Genomic DNA, 16,619 nt, shown 5'->3' on the forward strand with positions numbered 1-16,619 from the left:
CTGCCAATCAAGCAATGGAGCTTTGCTCACCATGGCAACCCTCCTGCTTGTGACACTGACACGCCTCACTTTTCAAGCACTGAGATAGATAGATACTTCCACAGATACTTCATCTCCTTTAGTAAATGATTTTGGAACGAGGACACTTCTAGAGCTGACCGCCTGGTTAAACTAAACCATTCAGGCAAGGAGAACAGGCTTAGTCAGGGACCAAGAATCCAATAGTCACTCTGAAATATCGAGAACCAACTCTGCAACCATCCAGCAACCAGGCCTATTCTGTATGGTATGTTACAAGCCAACTCCTGAGTCAAATGCGTATTTTTGGAGTTTGCTTAGAGGCATCGGAAAAGCTTCCAGATTATAAGAGACAAAGATCTCTATTACCGTGAGACATAGATTGAACTCTTTGGTGACAATGCCAGGCACTGCTCATCATCTGTCCAATACCGTTGTCACTCTGAAGTCGCATATTGGGGATTTTTTTTCTTTTTCTTCAGTGGCAGAAGTGACAAATCTCCTGCGATTGTGAGGTTTGAAGGATGGAAGAATGCAGCGATGGACATGCTGGATGAGTACGTGCTCCAGTGCTCTTGACACTAGACTGCAGTGAAAAATGTCATTCTTTTTTATTTTTATTTGAACATGTACATTGGTTGCACACGAATAAAATGTGATATTCACATGTCATTTTTGAGAAGAAGGGATCGTTGAAATAAAAAACTCAAATTTAACAAATGTGCAACTGATGTACAAGTTCAAATGAAGTAAATGTTAAAGGATTGACCCGACATACTTACAGTGTATTAGGACAATCACCTTTTCACACAGGGTCATGATGTAGGTTTGGGTTATTTTCTCTCTTAGGAACAGAAACCTGCATTTTGTGGTTACTTGTGTTTTTTGTGTTATTTGCATTGGACAAATATTTTTTTGATGATGGGAAACATTTTTAAAAAAAAAATATAAAAAAAAAAAATCAGTAAGGGGGAAAATAATTTTTCACACTACTGTAGTATGCTGAAATGCTTCTACAACTTAGTGAATCAAAAGAATAAATCCACCAAGACTTTGAAATTGTTTCTTTCATACCATACAAAGGGACATACTGGGCACCAAATCAGCCAACCTATGACTAAACATTTTTGGACAGTGACATACAACATTATTAAACATAATTTTAGGAATAAAAACATTTGTTTTGTGATTCCTGGAAACTTAAGCCAACTTGAGTTGGTCATGACAGTACTCAGCGACCTAAGTATTATTTTGGTGGCGATTGGTGCAAAATGTTAAAGAGACTTCAACTGTTATAGTTGATATTAAAATCTTGAAATTAACTTTTTATTTATGGAGTGTATTGCATTTATAATTACACAAGCAATAGTGATTACATCACACTCGTCTACACAATTCATTGGATGATTTTTTATGAATGGTTTAACTCAAAGAGTGATTCTTTTCGCACAATTTCAAACACTATTAATATCAATCGGTTGGTCAGTCGTTTAGGTTGTTACTGTCAGCGACCTGAGTATTATTTTGGTGGCGATTGGTGCAAAATGTTAAAGAGACTTCAACTGTTATAGTTGATATTAAAATCTTGAAATTAACTTTTTATTTATGGAGTGTATTGCATTTATAATTACACAAGCAATAGTGATTACATCACACTCGTCTACACAATTCATTGGATGATTTTTTATGAATGGTTTAACTCAAAGAGTGATTCTTTTCGCACAATTTCAAACACTATTAATATCAATCGGTCGGTCAGTCGGTTAGGTTGTTACTGTCGTTCGCGAGTGGTTTTCCAATAGATATTAACAGTTTAAGTAATTGTGCTCCAAGAATTTGTTTAGTTTAGATTTATTCATTCAGGAAAAAAAAAAACTATAATTAGGTACAACACTAATTGTGTTGCTGCCGCACCAGGAAACAGCTCCACTCTACTGTTTGCTGTCAGCTGCAAAGCTGTGTTTCTGTCCAGTCTTGACAGCAAAGATAAACAAGCCTCCCGAAAACCTGTCTGCTCACTGTCATTATGCCAAACATAATCATGATGATTAGCAGACGGTGGATGAGTCATAGGACACAGAAGGGCAAAGAATTAAAAACCCATCCGCTGATTGAAAGTCTGAAAATAATCAACTTTATTGTAGACGACGTCAAAATATATCAGAAGGTCAAGGTCTGCCAATCAGATCCAACTCCACGCAACATATAGCTAGAAAACACTCTCCATTTTGTTTTGCATAAGTCCCATAACTACGTTGAATTTACAAAACATGGCATCAACATTGACTTTCATTTTAACAGAAATTATAATAGAAATTTAATAATAAAATGAATTCATCCTGTACAGTGTGGTAAGGAGCTAATTACTAGACCAACTGAGTTGCAAAGCGGACGACACCCTGGCCTGGTTGCCATGGAGTCCCGTCAATGGGAACCAACTAGTTCCCCATAACCCTGAACAGGATACTTACGTGATGTAGAAAATGGACGAATGCATTGTGATTGCTCTTAGTCAGCAGCCATAGAAAATAGTGACCTGTTTAAGTATTTTATGGACCAATCAAACCTCTTTAATACTCCCAAGTGCACCTGCTCAATGCATGGAAGTACTGCAAGAAGAACCACTAAGATGGTGCTGCCAATTGAATATTTCATTTTTCAGGACTACCGCATTCACGGCCGGCACGACGATGCCTTTAAAGTCGGATTAGTACACACACATAGTTGAAGCTTGAACACACTGATGTGTTAAACTTCTCTTACAGACTAGCACAAATAAAAATGCCTACTGAAGCATGGCAGGTACATTTGTTGAAAACATGGATGCACACTATAGAAAACACACAGTTGCGTACACCTTTACACATGAGCCCATGGTTTTCTGACAATGAATGTAAAGTCAATCCCTCCAATGAAATTATCATCATTTCCTTGATTGCCTTGCTCCTTTTGAGCTGCTCATTTTCTTTTGCTGCAGCCGTTGTTGTCAAAGCCATGCTTCCACACACATTCCTTTTGTGATGGTCCCTACAAACACATGCACTTTTCTCTCTTTCCATGTCCCGCTCATTAAAACAGTTCCCCGGCCTTCTCCCAGGAGAGGTAGAATAAAATTAGCTCCTCTTCAACTTGCACTTGCTTGCTTCCTTCCCCTTCCTTTCCAGTCTGCTTTCCATACATCAAAGTTTCCTTATAATAACCATCTTCCCTCACAGTAGCAACCAAACCCCGACTCTTTTGATTCTACTTTTCTGCACCAGTAGCAGAATGACTTAAGATATTCGAGTAAGGACCAATCAAACCACAGCACCCTTGCTCCATCTGTAGAACAGATGCTCCAGAGAAGACAAAAGCAGTGGCAAATCTGCATTGGGTGCAAAGTAGCATCTTTCTTTCCTTCCTTCCAAGATGGATTTATTATTTATTTCGCAATTTGTCTATATGTACTCCGTGATTGACAGGCAACCTATTCAGCGTGTACTGTGTCGTCCCTGAGATCAGCTGGGATAGGCTCCATAAGCAGGATAGAAAAGAGATTGATGGGTTTGGATTTCCTGAGTGAGAATCTGTCTGACTTCCTGGTCCTGCTGGCTCTCTCTCCAGGGCCCCGGGTTTGTCATTCAATTGCTCGGCCATGACTGTCATACAGCATAGCAGTCTATTCATCGCCCCGTGAGGCAGTTAGGATTAAGACCTATGAACTTATAGGGTCATGACCAGAAAAATGAATCATGGCATTTTTGTGGGTCTGTCTCCAAAAACTAAACTTAGTGCTGTCAAGTTTTATAATGAAGCACCATTTTTTTTCCCTTTAGAATTTACCATTTCCATTTGAAGAGATATTGAAATTGAAATGATAAAACCTTGTAAAGAGTGTCATTGAGTTTCAGTGTCATCGATAATGGTGAGGTTCAGTTGCCTAACTTCTGAAGAGGCAGTGGGGGTGATCACTCCCTACTAGTTATGGTATGTGAATGTTCCGGGACCTGTGATTAACCGTCAACTGAGATAGCCGTCATCCTTCCACGACTCTCAACAGGATAAGTGTTGTAAATAATCAACGGATATCCTTCATGAGTGCATTTTATATTTACGTATATGAACACAACTAGATAAGAGTCAAGTGCAAAATGTGAGTCAATTTGATCAGGCATATATATATATCTATATCTATATATCTATATATATAGATAGATATATAGATATATTTTGAGAATTTAGTGTTTTCCATGAAAACTAACATAATTGCACGAAGGTTTCAAGGGTATTATAATCATCCATTAGCCGTCTAACACAATTAGCAAACATAATGAGCCATTAGAACAGTGGAGGGATGGTTGCTGGAAATGGGCCTTTATACACCTATGTAGATGTTGCATTAAACACCAGACAGCTAGAATAGTCATTTACCACATTAACAATGTATAGAGTGTATCCACAAGACGTTTGCAGCTAGAATAGTCATTTACCACATTAACAATGTATAGTGTATTTCTGATTAGTTTAATGTTATTGTCATTGGAAAATAGCACATTTATTTTTAAAAATAAGGATATTTCTAAGTGTCTATACATCAATGAGAGAGACAGAGAGCGAAAGTGACAAAGAGGGAAAGAGAGCGAAAAAGAGAGAGAGACACAGAGAGGGGAGAGAGAGAGAGAGAGAGAGAGAGAGAGAGAGAGAGAGAGAGAGAGAGAGAGAGAGAGAGAGAGAGAGAGAGAGAGACAGAGAGAGAGAGAGACAGAGAGAGAGAGAGACAGAGAGAGAGAGAGACAGAGAGAGAGAGAGACAGAGACAGAGACAGAGACAGAGACAGAGACAGAGACAGAGACAGAGACAGAGACAGAGACAGAGACAGAGACAGAAAGTACATAAAATTGTATAGAGATGAGGAAGATTAGAAATCACAAATCACATCTACCTATTCACACCCACTGTCACCTGGTGCATGGAATTACCATAGGCCTAAACATCAATCTATTACTGCACGTATATGTGCAATAATCCCCAACCTCTTCAGCCATCCATTTTAATTACCACCCCAAATGAATACTTTTATTTAATTGTTAATATTTTCATGTATAACCTAGTTTTGTTGTTTTCTGTGACACAGTTTTCATCCACATGCTTCATTTGTATGTAACTTTACTCTGTTAAAATGACAAAGATGAAGGACAATAAAAAGTCCACTCCAAAATGTTGGGAGTGAATTCAACATCTACTCACCATCTTTATCAGCTCTTCTGAAGATCTGCGGACACAAAATGAATGTGGGTCAGTATCAATAAACTCTGTTGTCACTAATTATAATGAATACAATCGCATTAATTAAGCCTAACTGAACTCAATTTTTGTCTTTGTTTCTGTGGCGGGCGGCATGGTGGGGCACTGGTTAGTGGTGCAAGGTTTGATTTCAGCTCCAGCCTTCCTGTGTGAAGTTTACGTGTTCTCCCAGTGCCCACCTACTGCCCAGGGACCACTGGAATAGGCTCCAGTTCGCCCGCAACCCTTGTGAGGATAAAGCTCGGGTGTTACCCTACTTCTTGCCTAAAATCAGTTGGGATAGTTTCCAACACACCCACAACCCTAACAAGAATATGGTGCAGATAATGGATGTATAGATGTTCCCATGCTTATGACATTTTTTTTAGAACTAAGAATACTACAAATGATCACTTGTTTGACTAATTCTGTATATTGCTGTTTTGGTTTTACAGCATTTCCATTAGAACATCTCACAGTAACACAGTGGCTGCTTTAATCACAGGCAAAATTCCAACTCTGACTTTAAATTCCATGCAAGTTTGACGTCTGAAAAACACAACGGACTGTCTTGTAAGTATTCCAATTCCATCAAATCGACGGTGAATTTGTCATTCCTTTGAAGCTACAAGACTGGTGTCTACTGATGTGTCTGTGATTAGAGCGGTGCAAGCCAAATAGTCTGACAATTACACCCACTAAAGATAAGCTTCAGTATCAGTAGTTATTCACTAATGTTCATACTGTATCCATGTGAAAATAATTGAGATATATGGTACACATATTAATGATGCTAAATAATTAATTTTATAATCAGGCATGTGGTACACAACATCTGCTGTTTGCAGAACAGTAGAGACATAGACACAGTCATATTCAAACATGAAAGAATATTTCCAAAAGTTCATGTGTCTCAGTGTTCTTCATACAGCACTTCGAAAATTGTACTTTACTACAATATCTGTGTTTAATATGAAAAAAAACATAACTCTATATCATAGATATAGTAAGTAGACTTAAAGTAATTTTCGAAAGTAAAACATGGATTGCCACAGGCTTGTATATAGTGTAAACAATGATGCTATATTCAGAGGTGCCTTCTTTGACATTCAAGAAAGCCTCAGAGCTTTTCCTGGGCATGGACATGGCCGCTAACAATGCTCAAGACATTAGAAGAGGAAATGGAGGATCGCATGCCGCGGCTACACACCAAGTCAGAAGAGAGAGACTGGAATAGTAAGTGGTTAGAGGCACACTATGCAAATGACTATACATTTATACTGCAGTATATAGTAAAAAGGGCGGCAAAGTGCAGATTTTTGAAAAGTAAAGTTAAACGTTGGCAAGAAAAAGCAAAGTAGCTAAAGGTAAGCACACATCACTTAATTGGGATGACCAAGCAGCACGACACATGTCCGTACAATATGTTTGAAGTATAAACTGAATATATAGAAAGCTTCATTACACTGCAGTCAAAGTTGAAAGATGGGACTTCACATTCGAGGTGGTGCTATTTGTCATCTGTGAGGAGACCTGATAGCCCATCAAAGCTCAAGCTCAGACTAGCCGTCCATACTACATTGCCTAAATTACATACAGAATTTTACATGACATAAACATGCCTTTGTTATATTTCGGCTGGATTACTATAATCCACTTTATTTTGGAGTCAGCCAGTCCTCCTGCAAGTATCTCCAGTTGGGCCAAAATGTTGCTGCTCAATTCCTACCTGCAGCTTGTAGTAAGGAGCACATAACTCCAATTCCAGCCTGCATTCAGTGGCTTTTGTTTAAAGATGATTGGCTTGTCTTTAAATCTTTAAATGGCCTTGCCCTTAGATGGAAAAGGATGACACCCAGTGGCAACCGCCAACAGGACAAGTTGAAAGGAAAAGAATCAAAACACAGATTTCTAATGTACTTTAGAAACCTTTCACTGACATCCAGCTTGAGGTCCATGTACTTTTATGTTCTCTGTCCTCACTAGTAGGCTAACTCAGTCCACTAGTAGAGTGGCTAGAGCAGAAATGGTGTGGGGGAAACATTCCTATGACTGCTTATTTTGAATACTAGTGAGGAGAAAGATCACACTTGTACATGAACCTTTAAAGCTGCATATAAAAAAAAAATGAAATAAATGCTTGATAGCTTTCCATCCCTTCCACCGCTTAATTTTTGCACATTGCCGTGGCAACTTTATACTACAGTAGAAGGGCAATATGTTAGTACTAGTGAGGGAAAACTGCAGTAGTTGCTTTCAACACTACCAGTCATAAAATTCTTCTAGTTAGTGTAACATGTAGCCCAGCCCATGGTGTGGTCCATGGAAATGACAACTAGTGCAATTTTGACAATAGTGCAATTTTGTCATATTATAGTTTTATGAGTATGCAGAATACTGCACTAGCAGGCTGATGACATGAAAATATGATATCTAAATGTCTTAGAGTAGTGGAAGGCAGTACCTGGAGTTGGAGGGGGTCACTAGTAAGACGCGTTCTCCGTGCAAGCACGCTGTTCTATTAAGGTGCTGAATTGTCTTACGAGTGAGGGGAAATTACTTGCATACTATGAACCTGAAGTTGCATAAACGGAAGAAATTCTCAAACTGGTTTTATTCATTCGACCGTTTGCTTCTGGAAATCAGTAAAATGATATTTTAAAATCCGTTCCTATTTTTTTAAATAATTTGTTAACGGAGTATAAGCGCGCGTAAGTGCGCACTACACACTGGATGTCTTGATCCAGCTGTGCGCAACGGCTCGGTACTATTGAGCCTACTCACATCCAGAATGACGGAGATGCCTCTCCGCGGTTCCGGAGCGAAGAATTGCTCTTGAGCCACTGCCACCTCCTCCTTGCTGGAGGCGTACTCCCGGCTGGAGATGTTCTTGTTGTCGCTCATTTTGGTGACGATCCAGCGGACGAGCCCGTCAATTCCACCGGGCTGGGCGCCGCTGTTTCCGGACTGAGCTGCCGTTTCGGACTCGCTGTCCTGACCGGCTACGGGTTTGGTCTGCTCGCGGCTTTCTTGAGCTCGAAGTTTAGCTTGTTCTTTGTTCAGCAGTTTGTGGACTCCGTCCCTACAGTAGCGCGCTGCCTGCTCACACATCCTTTTGCTCAGGAGCGTTCATGCTGCGCTCTGTGGGGGAGAAGAGCCCCCCCCGCCTCCTTTCTTGGTTACATCACAACCCCACCCTAAAACACACCCACGCTATACGGTATTCACTTTTACGCGTCAGCCTCCCAAGAGCTGACTGCAATTGACAGCTGGGCGCATGCGTTGAAGTTTCGGATGAGCACATTAGACATTTAGTCAGCCCTTGATCCATGATGCGTTTATGGATGGGCCTCTTCTTGTAACTTCTAGAGATGTATCTCCACTTAACCACATTCAAAACACATTCAAATCACTGTAAATGATATTTTATGTCCAATTTAATTGGTGCTTATTTTTAATGCTATTAGATTGCAGCACTTTAATCCGATAAATGAAATGATAAATATGATCATTTCTGTTATAAGGTGCCAGTGGTAAATGATTAGGGATAGCAAGTTATTATCTGCCTAAACACTATCAAAAGCATTTAATTCAAAAACTAAATTCTTTATATGAAATTGCATGGATTTCAGTCTTCTTAATTTGTAATGTTTGTAATTTGGCTCCATGGCTTCCATTATGTGAATGTTACATTTTATTGTCCAATCTGATTTCTGCATTTTTCAGTTGTCATGTAAACTAGTCTGCCCGGGGCATTGAAAATTCATACTGCTGGTCTATACAACTTCAACTATATTCACAATGAGACAGCTCCTTTAACCAACCATTTATCTGCTGTTTAATGATCCAATGATGACGTCAAGTGTAAAGTGGTAATGTTGACCCGTTTTTGTGAATTTCCAACCAATGGTACTGTCAGAAACTATAAATGTATTGACTTACGTCTTATTAAAAACAAGTTTAAAGGGTTAAAAGGCAACATTACAATACAACTTTAATTGCCATAAAGATTATATAAAGTAATGGGACTGTGGTCACAGACTGGGGTCATTACACAAGAAACCAGTGCCCTCGTGTGGTTATTAGTCATAACAGCAAGCTTTCTATTTTGAAAATAGAAAATAAAAAATACATATAATTTACATTGGAGGTTGAATCATTACATTTATTTGCCTAGTGGTCTCAGACTGTTCTTATACTGTACAGTATGGTTGGAGTTATTTTTGGAGATCCTGATTACGATTTATTTATACAATAAACTGTTTGACAGTAATACACAAAACTGAAGGAATATTATCATTTGTTTTGCTGACTCGATCAAGGTTGTGGCTACGATGGCTCCAGGAGGTTGCCTCTTAAGTAATAAATCCATGAGCAGGCAGTTTGTGCCTCTGTGCATTGGTTGGAGATCGTCAATTTGCCAATAAATGGCCCTGGCGAGCCTCCTTCAGGGGCAATAAAGTAAACTTGGATAGGCTGCGTTTTTTTAGTGAGGAAGGTGTCTGGTGCTTTGACAGTAAAACAAGGGTTGTCCACCTGAAAGATAGACCGCTGTTTAGTTGCATACATTTCACAAAACTCAACATACTTTGTAGAAGTGATAGTGAAGTCAATCTACACTAACCTGAAAAGAAAAGACTGTGGTCTGCAGGAACACATTCTTGAAGGGGATAGTGATGCTACGGCCATTCCTAATGTTGAACGGGCCTTGTGTTTTGGAAGGGAGGCCAACCCCATGTAACACAAAGACATATTCGCCCCCAATTCCAGAAGACAGGAGAAGCTGTCCTTTCACCTCTCCAATCTGATAAGGCTCAAAACAAACTTCCACACTTACTGGAGACCCTGTCTGGTTACCTGGCAATGCAGCCACAGACTTGTTCACGAGGAAGGCTGGACAGTCAGTCTGCAGTTGGGTAAGCACAACAGAAAGCATGCTGTTGACAACTTTTCTTAAAGGAGACATGTTATGTATTTTTATCATTGAAAGCAGTGTCTCTATAACTGTGATAAGTCTAACTGCTGGAACTGCACTGGACCACCATTCCTTGCTTGTGAGTTGAGCCCACCATACAACGGGGGTAGTGCAGCTCTTTAAAACGTTAGGAAGTGAGATTTACTTTTGTTCTGTTGCACTGTCCATTTCTCAGGCTTCATGGAAAAAAAAAAACAAGATAAACGACTATACTTTAAATAATCACCGAGGCAGAGCTGGGGAATTGAATCCATCTCAAAGTCTTGGTAAACTAATCTTCCATTGATGAGTGAGCAGCCACTCAGGAGAGACAGCTATTTGCAAACATAAATATTTGCAAAGTGGGGCAGCATAGCTCAGTATTGGCCTCTCAACTCTACGGTTGTGGGATTTTCAATCCTGGTGACCATGTCAAAGTGTCATTGAGCAAGAAAGTTAGGTAGCTGTCTTGCATGGCAGCAGCCTCCCATTGGTGTGTGAATGTGTTTGTGTGAATGGGTGAATGTGAAGCATTATAAAGCACTTTGGGCACCATGTGGTGTAGATAAAAGCGCTATATAAGTGCAGCGTTTACCATTTACAAACAAACTGTCCCCCTTCTATTATACCCTATAAATGTTAACACCACAATATCCTTCCTACCTTGCAGGTGTATTCTGTTTTGAAGTGGGAGAAGTTAAGGAACTTAACAGCCACACTGTGGTTGGTCCCCAGAGAAGCGCTGAATTGAAGAGTCTTCTCTGGTGGTTGAGGCAGAGCTCGAAGATGAAGACCATAGTGGAAGTAACCAAGTTCCATACAAAACAGAGAGAGCCGAGAAATCGTCTCGCCAGCACGGAGGGGCTGGTAGTAGAAGGTCAGAGCGCCCTGATGAGAAAGAATATTAAAAAAAAAAAAAAGCGTTGGTGGGGTAAAATCAAAGCGTGTGGGTATGCCCTGTGTAATATTTTACCTTTGACATTCCTGGCACAGTGTGAAGACTTGGAGCATTGATTTCAGGGCATTTACAGTCAACTGTAAGGCAGATAGGCGTGTTCAGGGGGTTCTCCACATCTATGGTGGCTGAAGTCTTTTCGCGGACATTTGACACCAGTTCGATTGTAGTCAAGTCAACCGGACTGGTAACCTTGAAGTTAATAATGTAGAACAAGTACTCCCTTGATGCCTCATTCAAAAATGTCACCTAAGAAGAGAGGATGGTGAGACTCAGAAAATCTTTGAAATCAGAACTCAAAGTGTGTGTTCAAACCTTTGCATTGTACGGGCCTTCTCTGAATGTGTAAAAATGAATCTTGTAGTCCTTCTTAGACAGAGCGGGGACATCAATGTACTCACGACCTTTCAGAGATACCGTAGTGTCTGGATTTTCTGGACTCAGAAACTCTATCGTGACAACGAACCTGGCCACGAATAAACAGTTGTGAATAGACTGTGCACCAACACAAGCTTGATTCGAAATCAAATGGTCAATGTATTATTTTCAGATCATGTCTTACCGTTTCTGCTTTGAGAGCCAGTTGGTCACAGGAAGTATCTGGGTATGATGGGTCTTGGCAGGAAGTTCATGTACAATCGTGTTCTCTGCCTTCGGAGGCTCAGCTGTCCCTTGTAGCGAGTACAGCACGCCAGCCCCATTGGGAAATGAGAAAAACACTGAGCCCTGAAGACAAAGCAGAAATTAGAGATGGGCCGCAACATCAATTATATCGATTAGTCAGAGAACATTTATTGCTAGCTTTCAAAAGTCAAAATGAAAACTCAGGACCCTGTTGTAAAATAAACTAATAAGATAAAGACATCTGTCATACAAATGTTTTTTTTACCATGTGTTTCTTTCCATCAACAGTCATGGTAAGCGGTCTGTAGGTGACCACATATGCGTTGCTTTGAAGAGGCTCAAGAACCACAGTCGGTGAAGCTCTCCAGTGCTTGCCACTGATGATAGGTCGTATACTGCAACGGTGGTTTGTAGGGTTGACCACAGACAGTGTCTGGGTGTGTGAGCCACGCACTGGGCAAGAAAAATGGATCACCTGAAAGTAGTATATAAAAGCAGAACAACTCAGAAGGGAACAAGAACTAACACTCTTAATGACAGCAGTAAATAAAAGTGTACCCCCTTTACTTAACATCAAAACAATTATAGAAATACAAAAATCCACAAATGTCTTTTACTGCAAATTATATGACACAAGAAATAATAATTGTGTCCATATAAAGCAAACCTCTTTGTTGGAGGCGGCCGCAATACAGGAGCCCGTCACGGTGAGAGTGATGAGTGAGGAGGTGCCTTCAATGCAGCAAGTTAGGTTTTCATATCTTGAGTCATAATTCAAGCGAACGGGGGCAAAGGTAAATTCTAAAGGAACCTCCTTTCCGGGCTGGATCGAGCCTTTAGCTGGATGGACGGATAACTCTGGAGGGAAGTCTTCAGTTTTCCAATGAAACCTGTTTATTTGTTTAGAAAGCAGATAGGGGTGAGGTTAAAATCAGAGCGCTCGAACAAAAGAATGAAAATTCATGCCATTGCATTTGTCCTACTTACCGGGCACAAAGTTCTCCTGTGTTTATCATGACAACTTTCTTTTTGCCCTGGCAATGCTGGACAACTGGTCCAAATCCCAGGTGGTCTTGTTCTAGACGCACGTCTACACCCTGAAATTATGAATCGGAACTACAATATCTCACCTAACAATAGGCAACAAAGGATAACATGATTGTCTCTTGAATTTGTATATTTACTCTTTTTTTATGTATCAATTTCAAATATTACTGTAATCTGTAATAATCCCAAATTGGAAAGACAAAGAAAAAACCTTGAATTGTTTTTTTTCTTGCACACCTTCTATCTGCTTCAATTTGTGAGTGTGAGTTTTTGGGGAATGCCCCCCACGTCTGCTTGCAAGAAAATAACGGGCACATTTCAGAATTACTAAAGTCATTTGAACTGTACCTGACAGCAGCCCTGAATGGTCAGCAGGGGATGTAAATAGCTGTCAATTGCAGCCTTCAATTCAACAGTAAAGGGAGAAATACGCTGCTGTGGCGTAAACAGGATCTCCACATTACATGAGCCCTGAAGAGATCTGAGGTACAACTCAGATTCTGGATTGAATGACAAATCCTGGAGATGAAACAGAGAAGCGGTAACTATTTGCTGAGCATTTCAAATGATTTCATTTATGCTTCCTCACCGTGGTTTCGAGGTGTAGTTTTTTTGTGTCAAGATACAAGGAGAAGGAAACATCCAAAATACTCCGGTTGACTAGCTGTACCCGTTTTATAATTTTCTGACCTGGTGTCAGATTTCCAAATTTTAGATTCTGGTGCTTGGGAGCCAATACTCCCAACTAGGACAAAAAGATATTAAAAAAAGTGCAATAAGTGAATGTCCAATTTTAGTAAAACATGACATTGTATTGGGTGTGTGGAGTTTGAAATTGGGAAAATGGAGTAGATTGCTTCTGAGTGTGGGTCTACAAGGTTTTCACCTTTATTTCAATTCCTTGTCCCCAAATGTCCACTTGTTCTTTAATGCAGCTGTTTATTTCGAAGATGATCTTTTCACGGTAACGTCGCGGTTCACGAGGATAAAAGGTGATAGGAACCTCCACTACAGAACCAGGGGACAAAACCTCTGGCTTGAATCCAATTTCCAGAAATGTGAACTTTCTCGATAGACACTTGATGCTGAGGAACAGAATGACACGTATTAATGATTATATTCCTTTAAACATATACTTCCAAACCTTCATTCAAATGCTGGAACAACTAACCTGATGTCTCTGTTGCCTTTATTTTTCAACACAAGAATTTGGCATGCTGGCACCATGCCGGGACAATACACAAAGTTCTTGCCAAAGTTGTACTTTTTGAAAGAGAATTCGAGATCGGGTGACACACCACTGCCTCGTATAGTGATGGTAAACAATGGCCCTTTATTGACCTGAAGAAACAGAAGCAGTCAGCGGGAGGACTTAACGTAACAGTCAGATGGATCTGGTTGGAGTCGAAAAAGAAGGTTCATTAATCGACACCAGTCATTTTCAAAGTCACAATCTTAACCTTGTGAAAAAAGTACATTGAATTTGCAAGTACGTCCTGCCAAAAAAACCCAACAACAACAATTGGAGTCAACAAATTATATTAGCAGTCTCTCAGTAAATTTGTCAGTTGTTAGGTTAGTTAAAAAAACGTAAGGCATAACACATTTTTGAATGTTGAATCAATGTAAAACATAATGACTCACTTTAATACATTAATGGACTGATGTTACCGATTAATTGTTACAAGAAATCAAGGACTATATTTATCTACTCTGCTACATTTTTGTTGAATTGAGGATGGGAGTATATAAGCACGTCTTCTTCCTACTCCTTTTCGAGCTGAAGTGCTATTTTATTTATATTCATATTAGTTTTTTTGCACCAGAAATAAATATCCAAGTAATATACAGATAATATGTCTTAAAATAAGATGAGCTAAGAAAAAAAATCCTTTATTTGTCCAAGCTATTTTGGACTTTTCTTTGCTTCCAACCTTGTGTTATCAGTCCCCTTTCCCCCCCCCAGAATGCATGATCCCTAATACACCATAATATCTTTCTATATTTAATATTTTTCTTTGGGTAATTGAATCAATCTTACCTTTATAAGAAGTCTGGTATCTGTGAGGGTGCAATTGCTCTGAGGAAAAAAGAATATTGCTGCCTGCAGCTTCTCCCTAACAGCTATTGTGGAACTTTTCGGTTTTGTTACTAGGTTTGGCAGCAGCTCACACGGTCCTTCAAGTTCAAAGTTCACATCCATGTTGTGTCTCCCTGTATTGGTCACCAGGATATTAAAGGTAGCTTGCTCCGAAATGCCCACCTATAGTAAATGCATGTACACAGATGGTGTTCATTGATCTCACTTTAGTGCTTTTCAATTTGGCGGTTCCAACATTACCTGAGATGGAATCCTTACCTTTCCAAAGTCTAAAGTATCTAAAACGTCAGGACTCAGCTCTCTGAGACCTCCATCTGGATTTTCCACTTGAACAGAAGCCATAATTGTAAAACAATGTGCCTTACAAGTGAGGATGAGTGGCTTTGACTTTCTCTTCACCTTCAAGGTTATTTTAAAGATCACAAAGCCCTGCCGGCAAGGACTGAAGGAAACTGTCAAGGGCAACCTGCATCATATGTCTCAGGTTAAACATCAAGGTATTTTCCTTGAATCCACTTTATTCTTTTATATTAACCGGATGACGAAAAGTCTTTCACCTGTCTTTGGCTGGCACTGTGCCAGACATTGGCTGCAAATTGAGGCTGGACTCTTGGTCATCACAGAGTAATGATGGCTGCAAAACAGTGAAGTGAAAGGCCTCCTTCTCTTTATTCACTAGATTCACTGTTTGTGACACTTTACTACCTAAAGAAAACAGCAAAAATAAAATGACGTTCATTTCTACTTCTTAATTGTTGCGTCCTGATCATCATTCAACAAAATACAAAGAGGCACTCAGTTGTACAATTGTTCATTGACAATGTTCACATTGACAGTGAGATTTTATGGGATTTGATCTTTCTTTATGTCAAACACATAAAAAGGTAATCAATAAGAAATATACTGTATACAAATAAATAACATGAAAAATTAATGGAAGCAGATCTACAAACTGAGAAGACCCAGGATTCTGTGTGTTGGAAAAATTCAAACACAGTTCATTTTTCACATTCTGGGAGGATTAGAAGAAAACACTTTCCAATAATAATTTAGCATGCACAGTGCCATTCCGGTGGCTGATTTTAACAATGTGTCTAAAATATAGGTGTAAACCAGAACTGCTCTGCTTCGTGATTACTGCAAGGAGTCACATGCACAATGAGAGGTGATAGGGAGAATCAATCTTTTACACTCATACAACAGTTTTTTGTTTTTTTTTAAATCACTCATCACATTTTTTTTTGAAATATCAGAACGAAAAATTATGCAGCAATGCATATTTGGAGCTTATTTGGAGTCTGTCACAAGCTTCTCCCAAGGCAGTTTTTCAGTCCCAAAACTTAAATGAGATTTTTTGAAGGACAGACAGTTCCATCTGTTTTGACACACTCTGAGTTAAATAAAACAAAACATGTCTTTCATGTAGTTGTTGGTTTTCCAAAAATGATGAAAGAAATCGAAATATTTTCCAGGCACATACTACCCCAAAAGTTTTTCTGCGAGTGTGTGTGTGCGTGTTTGTGTGTGTGTGTGCATTTATTTAAAAATATCTGGTTCTCGGTCAAGTGGACATAAAACAGCGTGAAGGTTCATTTCTGAGGATTTGTTCACTATTCCAAACTGCTGCTTGAAGTGAATTGAGTTTAAATTCACTGCCA

At 39.5% G+C, this 16,619-nt stretch overlaps 2 protein-coding genes across 2 annotated transcripts in view; both read right to left on the bottom strand.

Annotated features, from left to right (window-relative positions):
• necab2 (N-terminal EF-hand calcium binding protein 2) overlaps nucleotides 1-8,391 on the bottom strand; it is a 62,817-nt gene extending 54,426 nt beyond the window's left edge. Inside the window, exons 1-2 of the mRNA XM_085914746.1 lie at nucleotides 8,065-8,391; nucleotides 5,245-5,269 (exon numbers count right to left, since the gene is read on the bottom strand). Coding sequence (XP_085770872.1) covers nucleotides 5,245-5,269; nucleotides 8,065-8,391 — 352 coding nt within the window. The remainder of the gene's footprint in view (nucleotides 1-5,244; nucleotides 5,270-8,064) is intronic.
• A 715-nt stretch (nucleotides 8,392-9,106) lies between these two features.
• The window catches only part of hydin (HYDIN axonemal central pair apparatus protein), a 46,983-nt gene continuing 39,470 nt past the window's right edge, over nucleotides 9,107-16,619 (bottom strand). The window contains exons 76-91 of the mRNA XM_085914947.1: nucleotides 15,519-15,666; nucleotides 15,220-15,427; nucleotides 14,902-15,123; nucleotides 14,032-14,201; nucleotides 13,747-13,945; nucleotides 13,450-13,605; nucleotides 13,209-13,379; nucleotides 12,801-12,910; nucleotides 12,481-12,703; nucleotides 12,079-12,288; nucleotides 11,752-11,915; nucleotides 11,505-11,655; nucleotides 11,208-11,438; nucleotides 10,898-11,122; nucleotides 9,905-10,186; nucleotides 9,107-9,816 (exon numbers count right to left, since the gene is read on the bottom strand). Of these exons, the coding sequence (XP_085771073.1) occupies nucleotides 9,610-9,816; nucleotides 9,905-10,186; nucleotides 10,898-11,122; nucleotides 11,208-11,438; nucleotides 11,505-11,655; nucleotides 11,752-11,915; nucleotides 12,079-12,288; nucleotides 12,481-12,703; nucleotides 12,801-12,910; nucleotides 13,209-13,379; nucleotides 13,450-13,605; nucleotides 13,747-13,945; nucleotides 14,032-14,201; nucleotides 14,902-15,123; nucleotides 15,220-15,427; nucleotides 15,519-15,666 (3,077 nt within the window). The 3' untranslated portion in view covers nucleotides 9,107-9,609. The remainder of the gene's footprint in view (nucleotides 9,817-9,904; nucleotides 10,187-10,897; nucleotides 11,123-11,207; nucleotides 11,439-11,504; nucleotides 11,656-11,751; nucleotides 11,916-12,078; nucleotides 12,289-12,480; nucleotides 12,704-12,800; nucleotides 12,911-13,208; nucleotides 13,380-13,449; nucleotides 13,606-13,746; nucleotides 13,946-14,031; nucleotides 14,202-14,901; nucleotides 15,124-15,219; nucleotides 15,428-15,518; nucleotides 15,667-16,619) is intronic.

Source organism: Syngnathus leptorhynchus, chromosome 6 (genome assembly GCF_054491065.1).
Source record: "Syngnathus leptorhynchus isolate UIUO chromosome 6, UIUO_Slep, whole genome shotgun sequence".
Lineage (NCBI taxonomy): Eukaryota > Metazoa > Chordata > Actinopteri > Syngnathiformes > Syngnathidae > Syngnathus > Syngnathus leptorhynchus.